Consider the following 22,503-nt stretch of genomic DNA (forward strand, 5'->3'; position numbering starts at 1 on the left):
TGTAGTACTTATTGTAAAATCTGGTCTTGGGACATTTCAAGTTATGTAGACTTTAGTTTGAAGCTATGATACATTGGGATATCAGTTTAAAGACTGAATGATACAAGCTGTAGTTTATTAATAAGATAATGCACCTTGAATAAATCAGAAAACAATCTTAAAGGTTCGAGTTTGATTCATGCTCTTTTTGTTGTTTGTGTATTGTCCATGTACCATGTTAAAACTATTATAATTATATCCCTCTTGGATCACATTTTACTGCAGCAATAATACGTGTTTTAAAGATGAGTTTTAAATGGGATTTCTTTATTAGCAATTTACTTATTTGGCTTGATCAACAGATATTTTACATGACAGTTACTATTCTTTTTTATCGTTGAAGTAAGAACAGGCTTAAACATTTCCTCACACATTTTGTCAACAAATGCTTGTCTTTCTGTATGAAGTCAGTTTGATGGAAGGGTTTCGAAAATATTCCATCCAAGGAACCTATTAAGCTTGTGCAAATCGACATTCATTGTTTATGTAGTTGCACTTGATAAAACTGCATGCTAGACTACACACATACACGGCACACATACACTGCTCACACACGCATAACACATTAACACATGAAAAAATAACATTCATATGAAATTCAAAAAAATAACAGGACAAAATTACACAGCATTGAGTCCAAGCGTAATAACGCTTTGACTGCTCGCTTCCTGTGATAATATATCACGACACATTGTCAACCAAGGCTTGAGCGTAGATGTTGGCCTCTTGCCATGAGATACAAAAAGCTTCATCATAATATTTACTAACTTTTACAAAACAAATGTGCTCAGAAACAGCGCTCAGCTTTACAAAAAACACTGTTTAGAAAAATCCTCTTCATTACAAATGTAATACAACAAGGACATTCCTTCTGGTCATACTGGCATTTCAACCTGCACACACGTGAAATGTATTCAAAGCAATGTATGGCCTTGTTACTGTGACCCTTTGATCAAGGTCAAAAACGAAATGCTGAGATTCAGTGCTAGTGTGCCCTTTCAACAATAACTTATTTTCATGTTTTTGACATGTTAAGTCATGCTGGGCTCCCATCCATCTCTTAGCACAGCCAACAGCATTCAGGCCAGGCTTCTCTGCCGTGGCTTGATCCTCAGATAAAGCTGGGTAAGGAGCAGAATACAGTGTTAGTATGGTTTAACTTGGAGCTGGGGAAAAAACGTATTATATAAGTAACAGGATTACTTTTACAAATTTGATGAAAAGCTAAGCGGAGGAGAGCTGGCTGGGTTGGATGTCATTTATAATAGGAAAAAATAGAAAAAGAGTCATCTAGTCAACTCTTTTTGGAGACATGCAAAAAATGTTCACTATCAAAATAGGTAAAATGTCAAATATTATTTTTTTTAAATATAATGCTGCTGAACTTAAAATATATCCTCTAGATTCTATTATGTAACTGTATGCCTTGTAAATTCCACCAGTGTGTTATTATGACCATAAACATTTATGAATATGATCCCTAACGGGCTGAGGAAGTTGAACGTTCTCCTGAACGAGCGGAGGATCTCCTTCTGCTCACCCCAAGCAGGTTCCTTGGAATGTAGCCTTCTCGGTTTCCACAACGAGCCCACCACCAGTCCGTCTCCTCCTTGTCATCACGCCTCAGCACGGTCATGCAGTCCCCCTCCCTGAAGGCCAGCTCGTCGTCGCTCTCACTGTCATAGTCCCACAGCGCGTACACCACCCCTCGGTTCATGACGCCCATCTTCTCCTGAACCCCTACAAACACAAAGGTGTGTGTGCTCCATGAATACACACTCACACATTGACACTCACTCACTAGCAAGTCATAATACAACAAAGTCCTCTTGCGAAGGAGTTGGGCTGTCTCTGTATTAGGGAACTTTAAAAGGAAAGAACTACGTTCCAAGGTAACAATCATTACTAATCTGGCTATATTAAAATATAATGGTGTCATGTGAATAAATCAATCCCCACATCAGTGGTGACTGATGCTTGCATTCACCATATTCAACATTTACTAATTAAACGTAGGTTCATCTGGTAGACAACAATCCCTAGGGCAAATCTAAGGAAAATGGGTGGCACGGGTCGTTTATGCTGAGTTTATGCTGACACTTTAGTCAGTATTCTACACCAACCTCATCTACAAAAATGAATTTCTTGTGCCAATAAAGAAACTCAGAGGGTGAAATTATTGGAAAATATATGTATTCCCAATGGTGCACTTGCCATTCCTTATTATAGTCTTAGTTACAACTTTTTATTCTATAGAAATATACAGCTTTTAAGTTTGTATATTTCTTTACAATTTTCAGACCTGATAGGCTTCTGCCGCATCCATAGTATACATGAGACAGTTGTAACAGTAAGCTGATTACAGTTGATTTTAATCAAGATGTCAAAATATTATGTTTCCCCTTGAGGGATACAAAGGCGAGAAATGTGAAGCCCAGAAACTTACAGACTCATTCAGTCATGTAGCTGACCAAAAGAATTAACATGTATGTTTAACCTTTGTGGGCTAACAAAGTCATATATTGTAAATGTAGTCATGAGTTAATGACTTGAATTACTTTCAAATACATCTGTTGCGCTCTTCTCTTTACACCCCATAACCCATCTTGCGTGGTAAACTTAGCAGGATTTCAGCAAAACCCAAGATTGTCATCTCCTAATCCACAACCTTCTAGAGCCTTTCTTGGTGGCCTCAGTGTTTAAGATGATAACTCACCTCCTGCTAACTTCATTTATTCCTAGTGCTATAGGCTTTGTATAAGGATTGCCCTCCAAAACTTAAACTTCAATAGGAAAATACCTTTCCTCTCAGCCCTGCATTAGACAGTTGATAATAAAAAGCCACTCATAACTGTCCCTTGTCCTCCTACATCTGATTGCCCCAGGGGGGTCTGAGTGTGACTCTCTAATGGTCAACTTATGTCTGCTGTGCCGACGGGAACAAGAGACTCACCGTAGAGGAACTGGGAGCACTGGGCATAACCCTCCTCCATCTCCTCACACTTGTCTGCGGCCGTCTGCAGGTCACTGTAAGTGGTGGCGAACACAGCAGCCCCGGACTCAACCAGGAACTTGCAAACCTGCACGTTGTTGCAGGACGCTGCACAATGCAGGGGGGTCCTGACAGAGGGGCAGGACAGAAGGATAAGAGGAGTGTGTGAAGAGAGATGCGAAGGATGGGACGAGGAGAGCTAGGGTCAGTTGTAAAGGAAGTTTTCCGACGGCACTGTATTTCTAGATTGATATTATGACTGCCAAATTGATACAAATTCTTTATTCGAATAAAGCACTTAACATAAGCCCAAACTTTCTTTCACACAATTAGATGAGAAACTCAGAAACTCAGGAGAACCTGTTAACATCTGCAACATAGCCTTTGTGCAACCTGCTTAGCAAGAAAAACTAGGTGGCAGAAAGTGTAGGCATGTATGGTCAGATGTATAAAAACGGACTTCTCTGCAGTTTAGACACAATGTGTAAGCAATGCTTTGAGTCTATGTGATATGGTGACTTTGGATCCAAGGCGACATTTTACTTGGTCTACAAAATTATTGATCAAATATTAAGAGCTTATTTATCTTTCAGAGCACAGAACCCATTTTTTCAAAAGCTGTTTAAAGATGTTGCCTTATATTTTGAGCCAGGTTCGAGGACAGAAAAAATACATGGGAATAGTTTTTAATATTTAGACTGGAGTAGACGAACCGGTGCCAAAACGGCAATGCAAAAAGGCCTTTGCTTCATGCCAAGGAGCTAGGGGTGGATAAAATGACTCGGCAGACGGTTTGTTACATATATCCATCTGGGAAGTTGTCTGGTTGGAAAAGGGCGGGCAAAAATACTTGGCAGGTGATTGGATGTCACATCTGTCTATCAGACTAACTTCAACCACGCTGTTGTAAAAACGTGCCTACAGGTCACATACGAGGTGTTTATAAATCTCAGAAAAGCTTGATGTATGCAGTACAGTTTCCTCCGTACACATCCTTTTACAGATGATTTTCAGTTTTACAGAGTTTGATACGACTGGTCCCAGGTCTAAACACAGGTGATGGGGAACATACGGTGACAAGGTTACAATCCAACAAGACCACAATACAACCATTCATAGAACTATGAAGACAACTGAAGATAATATGAAGATATTATAAGGTAATATAAATATATTAGTAACTTTATCACACACCTGAAAAGAGATAGTTTCATCAAATGAAGATGTAACCATCCCTACCAAATATGTAACCATCCCTAACCCTAACCCTATACTAAGAATACAATCTGGGCCTAATCTGAGACTCTGGCTTAAATACAGATTTCTTGATATACATACAGTATACCAATAATTAGAAATTGATATACAATAATAAAATAATACATATCATCGCAAAGATGTTTTATATACTCACCATCCATCGCTATCAGCTGCATTCACATTGACACCAAATTGCACCAGGAATTTGACAATCTCGGTGTGGCCAGCACAAACAGCATTATGCAGAGCTGTGATGCCCTCATCATTGGGCAAGCTGGGGTCCTCTACCTGTAGAAGACAACATCTTAGGATACCTAAGATTTTTGTATATTAACATGGGAGGCATTTAGATAACAAGACAGAGTTTATAGCATTTAAAATGCGTCCTTACTTTCAGTCGACAAATCACCAGATACGTTATCTGATATTACCATATTAGTTACAGCAGTTCCGAAAAGCAAGGGCAGATCATGTTATCTGCATCAGGGATGTATTAAAAGATAAAGCAGGAGAAAGAATGCAGTTCACTAATGTTCTCCATTCATCTGACAGAGCTTGAGAAGATTAACTAGACTTCAGAAAAACTTCCAAAATCCAGGAGGCAAACTCAAGAAGAATGTAAGCTGCCAGACACCCATGCTGCATAAAAAAGTATTGAATACATGTAATATCTTTACATTAGAAACATTATTTTTGATGCATTTCTTTTGTTAAGGTACAGAAACATGTTTTCAATTTGCCATTAAAGTCACAAGAAACTTGGTGATATTTGATATCAAAGTTCACTGTCTCATTTAGCATCCAAAATAATCAGAGTGAAAATAAACATTCAGAAGTATTAGAAAACCTAGTTTAAAACCAGTATATTTTTCTGTTTAGACCATTTCTCAAGACTATGTAGGCGTGGCTGATCACGTTATGATTGACATCTCGACAGCTTTGCCTATGTCAAACAATCTTTCACAGCAAAAGTCACGCACAACGGCGCAAAAAATCTGCTTAGTCCAGCCCTACAATATTATGTTTCAGCCGTCTTATTCATAATCAGAAGACAAAGCAGTGAAAAACGGTGAGCTACAAAATGCTTATTGATAGTTAGCACAATGTTACACATGCAATGTTAGATGCCACTCTCAAAGCTAGCACTATGTAACAATGCTAAATGATGGCTCTGTAGGGTTGCAATATGGCTAGTGCCATATTGTTATTTATAAATGTCTTTGAGTTTGAGTTGAGGATTTGTTGCAGTTGGGGCCTGTTGGGGTTGGGACAACTGACAGGGATTTTTTCATGATTGGTTCGCAGAATTTATTTAGTCATAAATACCCTAGCATAAGCCCGCCCAATTCAAACCCACTGTCAGGAACGCTACACAAACTTAAATGACAATATTTTGATGTTTGATTGCAACTAATGTCTAACACTTTTAGATGCTTACTATTATGTACATAACACCCTAAATTACATAGTTTTGTGGATGTGGGTTTCCTGGGGCTTTAAAACATGATAGGGTATTGTGTGTAGATTGAAAGTATTTTTTTTCTACAAATTTCCCTTTTAAATTAAGTGTATAATAAAATAGGTGGGAAAAATATAATGCAGGGTCTAAGTACTTTCAGTCACTGTACATCTGTTACTATTTCTCCCCTAAGGTTCAGGTTAATCCGTGCCCACTGGTAGGACATAAAGCATTATCAGAAAGTGGCCCATTCTTAATACAGGATTAATTCCAACGCATAATTTGTATGCAAGGTCTATATCATCTAAATTCACGTTGAACGTTTTAAAAACTGGAAGTATTAGGGTTGGATGATGCAGTACTCACCCTCATATGGAAATTAGCAATTTCAAATAACTTTAGAAAATGCCAAACGTGTTACATCAAAACAAGCTTGAAGCTGACTTAAACCTTTAATGTAATTTTCCCCTGCAGTTATCTGAGTAAATGAAATGGTTCTGAATAAATATACATGGGCACTGATCTTTCTATGTGCTATGAACTTTCGTCACTGCGTACCCAGCTCTTTAAAATAGACAACAACATAGACAGCAACATTAACAGCTTTACAGAAGGTGACTGCTTAAAACTACTTTCCTAGGTCCACCTGGTAACATATGAGCATGTGCAATTACCTGGCAAGAACTTGCGGCTCTGTTTGAACTAGATCTGCCTTTAAAAAAACGGTTTGGGATGTTATTTGATTGGTTTGAGCACTGAATCAAATATTTAGTTTTATGAATCAGGGTGTATCACATTATGACAACTCTGACATTCGCTTACTAATTTAGCATAAAGTAGTTCTGTAGATAAGTGAAATGTACTATTCTGAATACGTACGTCATAGATGACCCTCTGCACCAGGTCGTACTCTCCCTCTAAAGAGGAGTCCAGCAGCAAGGCCAGGGGGTTGAACTTCACTCTCATGCCGTGGTCGATACGCTCAGAACCCACCTTCCGCAGGTTGGTCCTCTTGCCCTGAGGACACACACCAGGAGGGGGACAGCTGAGCTTTCTTGTACTCAAAGCACTACAGCACACTACAATCACAAACTTACAACATAATATATAACAACAGTAACAACCATCACAAAGAAATTAGCTATTGATAACCTGATTAAAAAAGCAGTTTAAGCAGTTTCTTAAAGCAATCAAACGGGGAAGCATTCCTAATGGAAACAGGTAATGAGTTCCACAGCTTAGGAGAAGTGCATGAAAAGGCATGAAAAGGTTTTAAATTTACAAAGAGGCTGATATAGAGAGATGGAACCAGCAGAAGAAGGACATAAGAAGAGAAACATTTTGCCCCTAACGTGCACGAAGCCTGTGGGTGTGGACCCGTACCGGTGGCAGAGTGATCTGTCCCGTCACCTCAGGAGGCTGCATGTTCAGGGTGTCTTCTCCTACGTCGGGCTCCACGGAGCTGGGATAGGGTGGAGGAGGGTAGGGGGGGTACTCCTCTAGGTAAGTCTCAGGATGGACAGGGGCCAGAGGGCAGGGCTCCTGTTCCTCCTCCTCCAGGGGCGGGGGCAGGGAATGGCAGGGCAAGGGTGAAGGGATGGGCAGACGAGGAGGAAGTGGAGGAGGCTTCTGAACGTCCTCCTCGCTCTCGACGGGCGGCGGCTCCAAGGTGCCGCGGTGCGCCCACACGTGTCCCGGGGAGCCTCCGGCCTTACCCGCCCCCACCTCCACCTCGTCAGACTGGTAGAACGAGACCGTTGTGGGAATCCCTGCTGCGGCCACGGTCTCCATAGCAGCCAGAGTCGTCTTCTGGTAGAGAAGCTTTTGAATGTTGGGGCCGGCGGGACCCTCAGGCTCTGTGATGGAGCTGCGCTTCTTGAGGGGCCGCGGGGCGTGGTGCAGCCTCCTGCGCAGGGCCTCCAGGTCAGCATCGCTGGGGTGGCGGTGGGGGTGGGAGATGAAGGGCAGCAGCTTTGTGGGGCTGAGGGGCCGAGGGGCACGCTCCGACTCTGAACCCGGGCCCTCGCTGGCAGGGGCTACGGCTGTGGCCAGGGCCCCCTGGTCCAACTCAGTCTCAGAGACCTTTTCAGAGTAAATATTTTCTGTGGTGAAAGACTGCTGTCCCCCACTGGCTGGGATGACTGGTTTTCCATACACTGGGGGACAGAGAGAACAGAGTGAGAGAGAGTGGAAATGTGAAAGCATTCTGTATATCGGAGACAATTATGTAAAAATATTTGTTCTAAATACGTTGTGTATATTCTGTCACTTCCTGTATAACCAGCTGAACTTCCTCACCTCTGGGCTGTGTGCGTGTCAGGGTGCCTGTTCCTGACTGTGGGTAGCCCTTCCCTGGGGTCGGTTGCTGTGTGTACATGGAGTAGATGGAGGAGGCCGCCACAGTTTGGGGCTTCTGCAGCAGTGGAGGTGGGGGCTCTGGAGGGTCAGGGGTGAAAGGTCGTACCGTGGCCGCCGGCGGGGTTTCCTGCTTGGGAGGCAGGGGTAGCGTGTGGCTGTGGCTGGGAACAGATGGCGGTGGATGGGGGTGGGGGGCAGCAGGTTTGGCCTTGCCAGGGAAGGTGCCAGTGCTGTAGGGGGGTTTACTAAAAATGGGAGGGCCAGGCTGGGACATTGATTTAGGCTTGCTAGGTACCGGTGGTGGCATTTTTGAGAGACTCTTTCCAGCAGCCTATGGGTACAAACATGGTAATAGCCATTTAATATCATTTATGAAATCCATGGGATACTCACACAGTCAACAACATTCATGAATTCATGAGGTTGTTGGTTCGATTCTCTGGCCGTGCAAAATGACGTGTGTACTTGGGCGAGGCACTTCACCCTACTTGCCTTGGGGAGAATGTCCCTGTACTTACTGTAAGTCGCTCTGGATAAGAGCGTCTGCTAAATGACTAAATGACTAAATGACTAGATGTAAATGTAAATGAATGTGTGTATTAACCTAACCAAAGGCATCTAAGATCAAATATATACTTGTATATAAACTACATTACAATGCAAAGGCACATGGAAGCTGAAAAAAAACGAGTAAAACAAGCCTAAGGAACATTTTGCGAAAAGAAGGAACTTTGATGACAATAGATGCACTTTACTGGAAGATGTGGTTATTATATACCTGTTGTATAACTGTATACTAATTACTGATCTGACACCATCAACCTTTGCAAAGCAATATGATTGTGGTCATTGTATGCCACATCTTGTGTGGTAGGTGATCTTTTCATACAAGGAGAAGGTCATCATGGGTAGCTGAATGGGTAGTCCACATATTTAAATTTTAGGTATATGTTTATTGTATGCACCTTCCTGCCAAAGCAAATTCCTTGTCTGTGCAAACTTTCATGGCGAATAAATCCCTTTCTGATTCTGATTCTGATTCTGATTCTGAAAAGTGTAGGAATACTGCAAGCTTGAGGGTCTGGCTCAGTGTGGTACCTGGGTGTCCCTGTAGAGGTCCTCGCTGCTCTGATTGTTCCGTGAGGGGATGGGGGGTGGAGCTTCCAGCATGGTGTGTCCTTTCATCTCCACATCTACCACAGAAGCAACACCACATGATCAGAATAGTGAAAATGCTGGAGTTAGTTAACAGACTGGTATAGGATGGGATTGGGCAGACAGGGACTTATAGCCTTTTCATATACAGGATGTTAAGGGCTTCTCTTTAGTCTAACATGCATTGCAAGTACATGCTTAAATACATTTTTGGATGCAAAAAAATAGGTTTACTTGATTCTTGGGAGTGAAGGCTTGACCTGCGAGGGAGGGTGGCTGAGTAGGCGTGACCTCCGCTCGCTTCTCCATTTGAGATGGTCCAATCGGAGACCTTGGATGTCTTGGATGGATGGAAACCTGACCAATTAAGAGGATAAGGGTTTAAACACTGAGTGAACCCTGGAACTGTGACACATGATCTCCTGTGGGACACATTTGCATGTTGTAAATTAACTTATCGTGGAGCTCAGTGACAATGACTCATACCAAGAACCAGTGTGAACTGTCATTTAGAAATTGGGTTCCATGCAACCATCAAACCTAGAACAGGATGCATAGCTGTAGTCTGTCCTTATGTGAAATATAAAAATACTATTCAAGATGGAGCATAAGGACACTTGCATAGATGTTGCATCATAAAGATGCTCGTATTAGTACTCCTATCTAAATGGTCATCGCTATTTAATAAAAGAATGACCATTGTTAACAATAATGGTAAGGCTGAGAAACAAGCACAGTCGATATTAATTAAGTTATGTTGTTGTGCCCTAAATACCAAATAGCTGCCATCTGGTCAAGCCAGCTCCAAACTTGTTTTTTTATCAGAAAATGTAAATATTGCTGGTTTTAGACATTAATCTACATTAATTTTAAGAAATGTTTTGACCTATTTATGGCTTTATTGGACAGAGACAGCTATAGAGAGACAGGAAATGTACGGGAGAGCCAGGGGAAGACATTCAAAATGGCCCAAGTTAGAATAAAAACCTGTGTGGCTGCCCATATGGTACACGCTCTACTCGCTCAGCCACCGGGGCACCTCGACACACATGTATTTTGATCCAGTGTTTTAACCATAAACATTTTGTTTCATTAATATTTCACCTGAGGCAGGTTTGAGCGGTCTGGGAGGCGCCTTCATGGAGGAGTCGGGCATTGGTAAAGTGGCGGTGCCGTCTGGGTAGGCAGGCTTGACCAGCACCTCCTGCCGGCTGGGTACTGGGGGCCCGCAGGCCGTACTGGATGACTGAATGTAGGGGCCCACTGCTGCCACTCTGGAAGTACCACTCTGCTGAGGACTCTGGCTGTCTGTAGGAAGCTGGAGAGAAAACACACTCTGTAGCTATACATTCTTTATTATCCAAAATACTCTCCTTATTTTGACTTATTGGGCCCATACATCAGTTCTAGGATATATGACTAAAACAACACTCTACAGTGTGACTTAGTAGACAGAGGTGGTGATTTACATATAAACAAAATGTATATAATCTCTATGCTTCACTTTCAAATTACTTTCTGTCTAAACAATACATGTGAGAGGTGAGCGCCAAAAGATTGGCAGCTCGTTCTTGTAGCACTGGAATGTTCCATTGATTAAGTGAATTGAATTGTTGTCGTTTCTTAGGCTAAACCGAACGTACGGGTATGTTATCCTTCTGCTGCAGAGCTGCCTTCTTCTTCCACAGACGCTCACGCAGTTCAGCCACCCGGCGGTCCATGGCAGCGACCTCCAAGTTACGCTTGTTGAGGCTCTCGCGCTGCTGCTGCAGCTTCACATTCTGGTCTTGGTTCAGCTTGTTCCTCACCTGGTGGGGCAAACAGAGTCAGTTAAGGAACCATATAGGACAGTAAGGGGTTTGCCCTCATGTTTTGGCCCTGGGCTTCTTAGAACCCAAAATTAAACTTAAATGTAATTCCTTTTCATTTTTTTATGGAAGCAGAACTGAGTATGTGTTATTTTTCCAAGCATAGACATAGACCTTCAACAAAATACCAATGTTCTCTAAAATGTCATATGAGATGTCAATAAAGTACAAAATCAACTTGTGGGTCTTGTTGTTTTAAGTGGTACCTCAGGCCTGTGTTCCTCACCTGCAGTTCCTTGTAGAGGCGCTCCAGATCGCTGGTGGAGCTGGGCCCGTCCTGAGGGGGGTCCATCTTCACACTCTTCAGGGTCTCCAGCTGGCGACTCAGTTCCTCCACCCTGGTTACGGCCGACAGCAGCTCCCTCTGCTTCTGCTGGAACAAGCCATTCATCTGCTCGATCTCCTCCACTGCAAGGCCGAAAGCACGCATATACACAGATGTGAAGCCACACACACACAACACACAGAGGCATAAACTGTACATACATGTATGCACAACCACACCTGAACACATTTACGGTGGCTATAGAAAATCAACAGTCCATCCTCATTGTATTTTTTTTCTTCAACCTTAAAGCCAAAATATGTATCTTTATTTTGTTATCCAATAGTTATTGCATTCATCTACTGTACAGTGATAGCATAGACTTGTCATTCAACTTCTTATTTGGAACATGTAGGTCCCAATATAATAAAAATACGATTTGATAATTTTGTGTTATTTTAAAGGCAGTGAAGCCTTCTCAAGGCACTATACTTTATACAGCACACATAGCTATTTATCTATACAAAGGTATAAGTGTCTCTGTCTTCTACATATAAAAGCACACAGACACTCAGTAATCCTTCAACTGCCAAGTTGCATACATAAAAAGAGTATAGTAAAATGCTTTTAAGAAGGCATTTTTGACTATTTTAGTGGTGCGTGACATAACTCTCGATTAAGAAATTATTATAACGTGTGTGAAGTCTGTATCTATGAAACCTTTTACACCAAAGCATAAATGAATAAATCTCTATCAGTATTCACAGCCATTGAAATTCTTTCTGGTTTGAAGGTCAAAGGGATGTTCAGCCAGAAACAACATGCACCCCCTCCCCACCAGCAACATCCCTGCCTCTTCACCCTCCTCCCAGCTGCCCACTGCTCAGTCCTCCCCCTCGGCCCTCCCTCCTCCGGTCACCCTCCGCTGCACACCCTCCCCCAACTCCCACAACCTCCCTCTCCGCGTTGTGGCCCAGTCGCCCTGTGGCTAATCCAGTGAGCCGCTAACCTAGTTTGCCATTGCTGAGGCGTTTCTGCTCCACTTGGCCCTTCAGGGCCCGCACCCGCCTGAGCTTGGCCTCCTGGTTCTGGGCGTTCTGGCGGAGCTGGTGCAGCCTCTCCTGCTCGGACGCCTGCTGCTGCTGTTGCTGTTGCTGTTGCTGCTGCTGCTGCTGGTCCTGCAGCTTCAGGTAGCGCAGGCGCTGCTCCTGGTCCACCATCACACCACCACATCAGTCCCAATCAAGCATTCCCATTCAATTTACCTATCGCAGATCGACCAATAAAGAACTACTCTATTGTATTTCATTCTATGCTCGACTCAATTTAAAATATGCCTGCTGTTTATCCTTGCTAATTCGTAATATTTTATATTCTTAATATTGTATCAATCAGTGGTTGCTTTATCTTTTGGACATATGTTTTAAAATATACTCTATTTTTATTTTTGTAGTGCTGGGATGTTGTCATAGCGTCAGTAGTATTAAATTGGTAATTAACATAATTCATATGAATTTGCATTAATAATATAATATATATACTTTCTATAGTATAGATATTACATCTATACTATAATTAACTATACTAAAGTTTCAACTTTTTTTGTCAAGTGCACCTTAACAATAAAGTTATTGGCAATTTTCTTTATAGATTTACAGGCTTTGGCTTGGGGAATTAACACACCTTTGAGGCCAGAAGTTGCTGCTGAGCATTGATCTGTTGCTGTTGACGTGACGCCATTTCCTGTAACTCTGACAGGGTAATGTCCATGCGAGGAGGAACCTGGGGACAATAGAGAACATCTCACATGGAAGTCTTGTACAACACGGTCTGTACAGCACAGTCTGTACAGCACAGTCTAGTCTATAGAGCACATTCTGTATAGCACAGTCAGAGGGGGGGGGGGGGGGGGGTGCTGGTGGTGTTTATGATTGTCAGGTAGGTGGAATGTAACTCTGTATAACTCGAGATGGCTATCAACTCGGTGTCTCACGGTGAGACTTGAGCACCTTTCAAAATAAAAGCGCACCATCGGAAGTTCGGTAACTTCATATAATATATAATATAATATATATTATAGATATATTTTGGACAGAGCACTGCCTATAGCCTACAGCACAGTCTAACAACATAGTTAACACAACACAGTCATCCAGAACAGTCTCACAGCACAGTCTCAAAGCAAAGTTTGCTTCTGCATTTACTGTCTGTAATTCACTACCCATTTCAATTCACCACTACTAACTACCAATGAAGTGTATGTATTTTCAAGAAGTTCTAATACATTTTACAAATTAGATTTTGATCTGATACCAATGATAACAGTCACTCTTTGACAAAAATATCTTGCTTTTATTAAATGTTTGCACGTTTTCACTCACCCCATTGTCCATGCGTCTGTCCACTGTTCCCTTCAACATGTTTCTCTTGGCTAGGTGCTCCGGAGCTCTCGATCCACCTGTTGAACCACATCACATTAGTGCGAAGTGTGTGTGTTCTTCATGTGTCTGTACACCGTTTTCTGAGAGCAATGTTGATCAAGGATTTTACTATTTTCTATTTTCTTATAATGCAACACTATTAACAATTCATTGTAGCTGCAAGGAACCAATACATTTGATGGAACCAAACAAATATTTTAATTAGTTTAAATATCAAAACCAATCCAAAGCCATCTATACCAAAAAACCTTAGTTATAAGGATCTCACTGCTTTGAGTCATGTCTATTAAATTTGGGATTAATAGGTACAGCCTAGTTACAAGTACAACCAAGTTTGCACTGTAAGTTTTCATTTCTTAGGTCCATCATGGTGCTCTTATACTTGTAGAACATAAACACAATTCACTAATGTTAAACCACCCACCTAAAAACAACAGCAGACTGAATATCTAAACACTCAAGCAAAGTTCATACCATCCACTAGGGGCTCATTTCAGCCAGGAACCTAGGAGGAAGGTTTACATAATCCTCTGTGTGCCACATGACCTGGCAGGGACTTCCCTGACACGACTATGACAGTGACCTGTCGTTGGCCTTTTGCAGTTTCAGAAACCCTGGCTGAACTGTGGGGCTTGAGAGGACACAATTCACCCATTGCAGTGCTAGGATGTGGGAGTACACAGACAAATCACTCAGTGTTCTCGGCAATAGCTGTGTCCTTCTGCAACAACAGCACTGGGGTTGGAATTATCTCCATGCTGTTAGAAGTGCTTGGCATTGAGCCATATTCAAAAACCAATTCCATATACTACATACTTGTTCCACAGACACAGAGTGTGCCTAAGCTCTAATACAGTATTTTTTTCCTCTGAATAAATGTACCTTTAAAAGGTTGGATTGTTCTCATTTCTTTCAAAGTGACATAAAGCCAAATTACCAAAATGATTTTTTTTATAACCCTTTACACTCATCTTTACCAGGGGTGACTGTATGTATAAGTATAATACATGTATTATTAATGAGCACCACAAGTTTTAAACTTGTCTGTGGTATACACTACTATGTCACTAAGAGAAATTATTTAGTATCATATACAGTATACAAATACAGAAATGATTTACTATTGTCAGGTGACAAAGGGTTGACAGGGAGTTTGTGTCATCAGTAGCATCCTCGGCAGAAAGTCAAAACCACAAATTCAGCTCATTTAAAATAGCTCACTTGTATTCCAGCGAGACATATAGACAGAATCTCCAGAGTAAACAATGTAAATGGGTATGGTGTGTTTGTGTGTGTCCTCACCTGTCTCCCGACAAGGCGCTCGTTCGTGGCGCAGGAGAAAACGAACCTCCCCTCTCTGCTGACCCCAACGCTGCAGCACATCCAGCATCCTCTCACCATCATCTATGGCACGCTCTGAGAGCATGGAGTACACCAGACAAGGAGTCATCACATGGCTTTTAAATTAGTCGTTTAAATAGGGATTTACTATATAGTGTTGAACTAACCACTAACTTGCTCAACTAATCATAGAATAGAACATATGAACCAGAGTCAGTTGGCAGGTAATGCAGCAATAATAAATATTAAATTGTAAAGGGGGAACAACTTGCTTCCTTTTTCAAATACATACATGATTAAATAAGCCACAGGCTCTCTAAAGCAACAGACACATCAGTTATTTATTTTGCTGTTCAATACTCAATATTTTTCTTGTTTATAAATCCTAATGGCGAAGCATTACACCTAGCAGCAACATGATCAGTTTGAGTCCAAATCCTGGGCTTCACACAGGCACCCTAACCCTGCACTGACCTTGGAGATGCTCAGTGGTGTTTAGTGACTGCTTTCCTCAACTCAAGTAAAAAGTTGACCAAAGTAGCAAGTAAGTGTCTGAAATTGGAAATAGTCCAGACAAAAACGTTGCTTGCTGGCTATTCTCTTCCTTCTCCATGTTGCATACAGGTTTGGCCATGATTTTGTTCCAATACATGTTGGGCAAACATTTTAAGACACAACAAAGTAGGCTGGACATCAGTATGGTTTTGAAAATATGCTTTCAAAAAAGTAAACAATCAAATTGTAATGGACGGATGTGTGTGGATGTGTTGACAGTCACCTGTTCCTCGCCACATTTCAGCCAAATAGCAGTCGCCCTCCCCTGGCTCTTTACACAGCTCCACCACATCTCGGCACAATGTTTCTGGTGTCACCGGCACTTCTGTGAAATGCTGGTCATTGTTGCTAAGGAACACGGTGAGGAACATCTATAGCAGGAAAATACACAAATCAGTGCTGGACCTGTCAGCAATATGTATAATCTAAATCTAAATCAGATTTTAAAAGTTAAAAAAACATTAAGTGTTACATTTCAAATGTTATTATTTTGAAGAAAATGTGTCGCTAAAGGTACTTTGGTTGTTTACGTGGATAACCTTCTAAAGACACTTTAAGAACCCTTCTTTTGAAGATCAAATCAATTCATAAACTGCCATTTTATGGAACTACTGTACAACATGGTTTGTGGATAGTTAGTTGTCTGTTTGTTGGTAGTTAGACAGACATCTAAACAGGAACCCACAAAATAATCATACCAAGGTTGACATAACCTCCATTAAAAACACAATTGGTGTTTTTCCAAGCATGCTGCATGTAACTGAGCTTCACGATGGGGTGACACTGTGAACTCAGATGACTGCTACGCTTCATGTATTAGTGTTGATGTTTGGAACACAATTATGTGGTCTGAGATACTCCTTTTTAGTGTGCCTTAGTTTACTCAAAACTACTAAGGACTTGGAAAAACAGAAACAATAATAATTAGCGCACAACATTTTTCTGCCTCCCTACAGGGACCGAAGCAGATGGTCACTTTCTGTTTAAACTCCTTGTTATAGTTTGATAACATGCTGCTTTTATGGATCCTATGAATGTATCACTTGATTATGACAACAGGGAATTCAGCAAGTATACACATTGAGCTTAAGCATCTGGCCACCCAGCCTGGAGACAGAATGAGGACAAGCAGAGGGCCTACCCCAGAAATGTCCCTCAATATATGAGGGGTGAATGCAGTGGAGGACACTTTCCATAAAAATATCTGAGCTGCGTCTCTTAGTAAAAACTATGATGAGGAGGAGGTGATACAAAGACACCCTTGGCAGGAAGCTGCCCTCTGGAGATGAATCCTGTCCTTTCCGCTCTGCTAGAAATGTCAACAGTTCCACCTACAATGCACAAACACCAAAGTGTTTGTACAACAACTGTTTGTGAGGACAATAAAAAGAGTTATGAAGTGTGTCAGCTATTTTCTCACACCATAAACAACAAGCCAAGCCATTTCTACTCAACAGACAATGACTTATACTAACGTTTAACAGGGGGTGCAGTAGATACTTTTTGCCTGATAAGGTAAAAAGTATCACCTGCCTGAGGTCTGATGACCTCAGGCAGGTGAAGTACTGCTACACCACTGAGGGAACAGATGAATGATGACACAGGGTATTTTATTAGAGATGGCCACAACTGCAGCATTTCAGCCCCTTTAATATCACAGGTACTTACCATTTAGAACAGTCCCTCAACTGTGTTAGGGGCCACCATTTTTTACATTAGATTTCTTGAACCAAGAAATAGCAGGCCTAAATATTTGTTAATTCAGGTTGTGGGTATTCAGCTAAATGAAAAATGCTTTGCTCTGGAATTTCTAGCCAGAGAATACCAACTGTCTGTTAGGGTGGGGAGACACACTGACTGTCTCCCCACCTTCAAGAAAAGGCTCAAGACGCACTTGTTCCAGGAGTACAACGGTACTTAGGAATGTTTGGCTGGACCTGATGTTAGTTTCCTCCAGGATCACAATGACTCTTATTGAGAGACTTGTTGCTCTTGTTGGTTAGTTGTAACTGATTTTAAATGATTCCTCGCTGTGAAATATATTATTGTTGCTTGCTTTTTCCACAGGTACACTCTTGCACTTTTGAGGTTCAATGCTGTTTAATTGTAACTTGTCTAACTCCATGCTCTTATGGTTCTTACCTTTGGGACTTATTTGGTTTTCACAATGTATGCTTCATGTTTGGTTACCCAAAATGTTTGGGGCTATCTCGTTATGTTCAGTGACCTATGCACTTTTGTAAAACTCTCTCTTGGAAGTTGCTTTGGATAAAAGCGTCTGCTAAATGCATAAATGTAAATGTAACTGGAATATCATATGATCTCCTTTATAAAAGTGGCTAGGATATATTTCAAATTTAACCAAGATTTTACATGTGCGCCAACAAATTTAGTCTAAAACCATCTATGATCCGCACAAGCTGTCAGCAACAGGGATAAGGACAGAAACATAATTATGTTGAGGCAACAGTATGAAAGAATCCCGTCTTTCACATCTGCCACAAAAATCTGCCACTGTAACAAAAGTGGTTGCTGGACATGTACAGAAGCAAGGCTAAACCCCTTCACAATGCTAACTGTCAAGCAGTTGAAAAAGGAAATAGTCTGCTAAAACCAGCTCCCCCTTAATCCCATTTATGTCTAAAAAGTAGGTCTCAAGTGTCAGAGGTTGAAAGTTGAACAGAAGTATGTCACTTCTACTTTCACAATGTCACATTTCACATGTCATCTATTTAGGAAAATTGGAAGAGACAGCAGATATACAACCCTCTGTGGCCCCTGGGAGCATAGAGGACAGTGTTTAGACTCTCCTTTCCTCTTCCCTATATATCAGCACAGAACATCAAAGGCCATGCAAAGTGCTCTACTTATTGTTTATCACTGTAAGGGTTGGACTTTCAATAAAGAAATGTGTACCTGATTCTGGATGACAAGGAAAGTGTTTCCTCCCTCCCTATATGAGATAATATGGAAATTAAACTATTTCCCTTCTACCTGTTCCCTTTGTACAATATTTCCCAACCATTCGCCACAGCTGAGCTCATGCTTTTAAATTTGCGGTTTAAATGGTGATTTACAATATAGTGTTAAAGTAAGGTGTAAATAGTAAAAGGGGAACAACTTGCTTCCTCCTTCAAATACATACATGATCAACATTTTGATGTGAGGGTGTAAATCATATCATCCAGCCAAAGGCTCTCTAAAACACATTTATTTTTCTGTTCAAGATTTTATTTTATTCTTGTTTAGAAAGCATCCCTCCATGCAGCAACATAATCCGTTTGAGTCCAAATGAGACCACTCCTGAGGCAGTTGAAATGCAACCCTAAAGGAGAGGTTAGTTGGACTCCCTGAATAAATCTAGGGAGAAAGGCAGGGCATGTCTTACTCTTAATAGCATGCTCTGTTATTCTGACAAGGCAAGACTGACTAAGAGGTAGTTCAACTTGTGGTGTCGCAAGGCTGAAAGAATTGGACGGTCACTTAGAGGCAGTTGTCTGAAGTCCGGGGCTAACAGTTAAAACTCTGTGGACTACAGTAATCAATTACTTCATTGTTAACTGTCAGTGTAATCTGGTGAGGTGGCACCTAAAGCCAAAACAGTGAAATCACTGATAAAGAATACAAAAATAAAGTTGTAGAAAAAGCTGCAGTAGTGCTTCTGTACCCCATTACTTTGGCTGTTGGCTTGGAGGATGTTGATACTGTATCTTGGGGTCAATTAATCCTGGGTGCTGGAGGTCTTAATCCCAATCGTAATTACCAGCAAAGCTGCTTGTGTCTCACCAGCTCAACAAAAACAACCTTGTCGGACTCGCACTGACGATTCTTTTCCACATTTGTTCCTTGCTTTGACAGCACTTGGGTGCTCAAATATAGGTTTTGGAATAGGACTTCAAATGATACACATACATATATTCAACATTGATAAACACGTTGAACTGATATGTTTAATATACCATGACACACGCAAATTTGAGAGCCAATTTGAGATGTGACAGCAGACCAGTGACAAGCACTGGGGTAATCCAATCTGGGGGATTAATTAATTATTCATGGTTGCTGACAAAACAGCAAACAAATGAGCATCTGTTGATTCATGAATTACCTGGCTAACACAACAGAGTGGAACACTTGAGATCCCTAGAAATGTCCCTTTCTGGAGGGATCGTTTATAATGTGCTGCTACTGTGCATGTGAATTTGGGTCTGGACTCTTGGTGGCAGCTTGGGACAGGCTTGCGTGCCACCGCCGGTCTACTCCCAAATGTTTTGAAGCTCTGTCCCTCGTCTAGGCCATATGGCAAGGGTCACGTGACGTTACAGTTGGATCAGCGACGCACCCCTCCCCCTTCGACAGCGCACATTATTCAGACAGCAGGATACTGTGCAAGAATAACAAAAAGAAGACAAACTCAAAATGCTAACCTTTCTGTGATAGTACTTGTGCACTAGCCCTTTTGGTGAGGGCTTTGATCAGTAGAACAGTCACATATTTTATAATGTGAATCTAAAAGGCAGATATGTGAGGAGTGTGACTGTGTGTGTATGGGTTTTTGTCACTGTGGCAACGGTTGCCAAGATACACCGTGAGCTCAGGTGAGGGCTTCACAATGGAAATCAATGGAAATGTGACCTTGGTAGTTTAAATAGGCCACAATTTATAACTAGTCTACTAGTCATTCCCTTTGTCTGTCACCACTGACCTAGTAAGAACATCCACAGCATAGCTGCAAAATGAACACTTGCCTCCAAATGAACCTCTCTTTTTAAGCATGTTGAACGTAAAAGAGCTTCTCACAAGATTGGGATGGAACTGGATGCAGACATGGTGTCACAATTGTTGGTTAAAAAAGATTTGACCAACATTATTGGTGCATTACTTGGCTAGGCACTATGTGTAAACCCATGTTGTGGTTACCTCCCAACATGAGGAAATGTGGCACACAATGACTCTTAAATGTTTCCATCAGAGCCATTGTATTAACACAATGCAGTCAACTTCAGTAAACAATTTCTGCTTTGTTGATTTGGTCGCATCTACTATCTGCCGTCAGCCATGTAATAAAGGAAATCCTTAAAGCGGCACTCTAAATAAGAGGAGCATCATGTGTTTTACTGACTTGTACTGATGATCTTGGCTAATTGAAAGCAAGAGCACAGAATCAATACAAGAGCCTATACAGAGCTCACTCATAATCAAGGATGTTAAACTGCTATGCACTTAAAAATATATTAAATGGAGCAGATTCTGAATATTTTACTTCCAACTGGCATGCCAGTGAGATAAACCCTCTGACGAAACATAAGACCGGTTCTCAACAAATTGCAAGCTCAGAATATGACATGCTATCTTGATTTACCATTCTGTGCACTGTACGCTAGCTATTCTTAGAATACCAGTTTCCCTATTGAGAGTGAAGGATGGAGTGCACATGGAAACTGAAAAATATGCAGGTTCCTATTGACAGGGGACAAGTTTACACTAACTTCGGAGCTTTTTCACATTTCCACAGCAGTTTTCCTGTGACAAGTGACAAGTATGACTGACTCTTTTTGGGGGTTTATTGAATAATGTTAGGCTGATTCACTGCAGCTTTAGGCTACTTCTTAACTTCAAAAAACACTTTTTTTAAATAGTGAACACAAGTAGACGAGCCAGAAAAGCTACTGAATAAAACTAGACCCTTCTGCTGGCTTCACTGTGACTGATTCTAAAATCAGTGAAAGTCAAATGAGGCATTTCATTAGCAGTCTCTGAGCGTATTCTTTAGCAAGGTCTATCCTCAGTGTTTAATATCCACCACACACCAGGTTGTACTTGACGCATGCATTTCAGTCATTCAGTAGAAACGGAGAATGACCTACAGAACGTAAAGCTTTGAGCTACCCTTTTTCTAAATGTGCGTTTTATATATGGCTTTGGTTTTGTGACAAATGATTGATTCAATGAACTATATGAAAATTCCTTTAAACAAGTTAAACAAGTTCAAATAAACCTGGAAGCTGTACAGGATTAAAAAGCTTAAAATGGGCCACATACAGTGTAAAATAGGGAAGGATGGACAGTAGCCTACCTGCGTCTGTAAAAAATCATCATAAATCATATTTAACCATTGAGAAATTGTGTGCATGATTGACACTGGATACAATTCATTATTATAAAACTTGTTATTCAACATAAACACTTTAATAAAAAGGTGTGGCTGTTGAAACTATGGTAATATATTTCAAGAATGCACAGTGCCACATGCAACTATGTTCACAATAACCAACCGGTGTTGAATATTTGGACAGTTGATTATCAAAAGCAACGCACAAAACAACAACGAAAAAGGCACACCCGTTTTAACTCACCGGCATCATTTTGACCGCTTGACGGGTTTGTTCAGCGTCGCCTCCACGTAGGCTCCGAAGAAATAAATCTCAAATGAACGGGGGGGGGGGGGGGGGGGGGGGGGGGGGGGGTAGCAGCCGTGTAGTCAAATCCAATCAGTGTTGATACTGTCTGCCTTTACTGCTCAATTATAATACGCATGCTCTTTATTGTCATCCTCTCCTAAATAATATGTAGACCTGTTGCAATGTGCCTCTTTTCTTTAAGATAGTGATCTGTTGCCAAATAAATTGTTATCTCATTGCAAGGTCCGGAGGCCACCAGATTGACATGTTCTGATACCGAATTTGATCACGTTCAAATTGCAGCAGCCCAATTATTGATATAACAACTGATTCTTCTGGTACGCGCAAACGCTTTTATGTCCAGTAAAT

General features: G+C 41.3%; 1 protein-coding gene across 1 annotated transcript; it reads right to left on the minus strand.

Moving 5' to 3' along the window:
• Nucleotides 1-296: 296 nt before the first annotated feature.
• tp53bp2b (tumor protein p53 binding protein, 2b) lies at nt 297-22,098 on the minus strand. The gene is made up of 18 exons (XM_067259245.1): nt 22,090-22,098; nt 15,957-16,104; nt 15,140-15,253; nt 13,778-13,854; nt 13,080-13,178; nt 12,406-12,604; nt 11,358-11,539; nt 10,907-11,071; nt 10,368-10,581; nt 9,498-9,620; nt 9,207-9,301; nt 8,049-8,439; nt 7,134-7,906; nt 6,630-6,767; nt 4,446-4,579; nt 2,993-3,159; nt 1,580-1,779; nt 297-1,160 (listed from the first exon to the last, which is right to left on the minus strand). The coding sequence occupies exons 1-18, from the start codon at nt 22,096-22,098 to the stop codon at nt 1,119-1,121; spliced, it is 3,270 nt and encodes a 1,089-aa protein (XP_067115346.1). The 3' UTR covers nt 297-1,118.
• Nucleotides 22,099-22,503: the final 405 nt, after the last annotated feature.

Source organism: Osmerus mordax, chromosome 21 (assembly GCF_038355195.1).
Source record: "Osmerus mordax isolate fOsmMor3 chromosome 21, fOsmMor3.pri, whole genome shotgun sequence".
Taxonomy (NCBI): domain Eukaryota; kingdom Metazoa; phylum Chordata; class Actinopteri; order Osmeriformes; family Osmeridae; genus Osmerus; species Osmerus mordax.

Coding starts and splice junctions, on each gene's coding strand:
- tp53bp2b (XM_067259245.1), bottom strand. Junction 9,302..9,497: donor CCTTCACTCCCAAGAATCAA/GTAAACCTATTT, acceptor CTTCTGTGGTAG/ATGTGGAGATGAAAGGACAC. Junction 3,160..4,445: donor GCAGCTGATAGCGATGGATG/GTGAGTATATAA, acceptor CCCCTCTGTCAG/GACCCCCCTGCATTGTGCAG.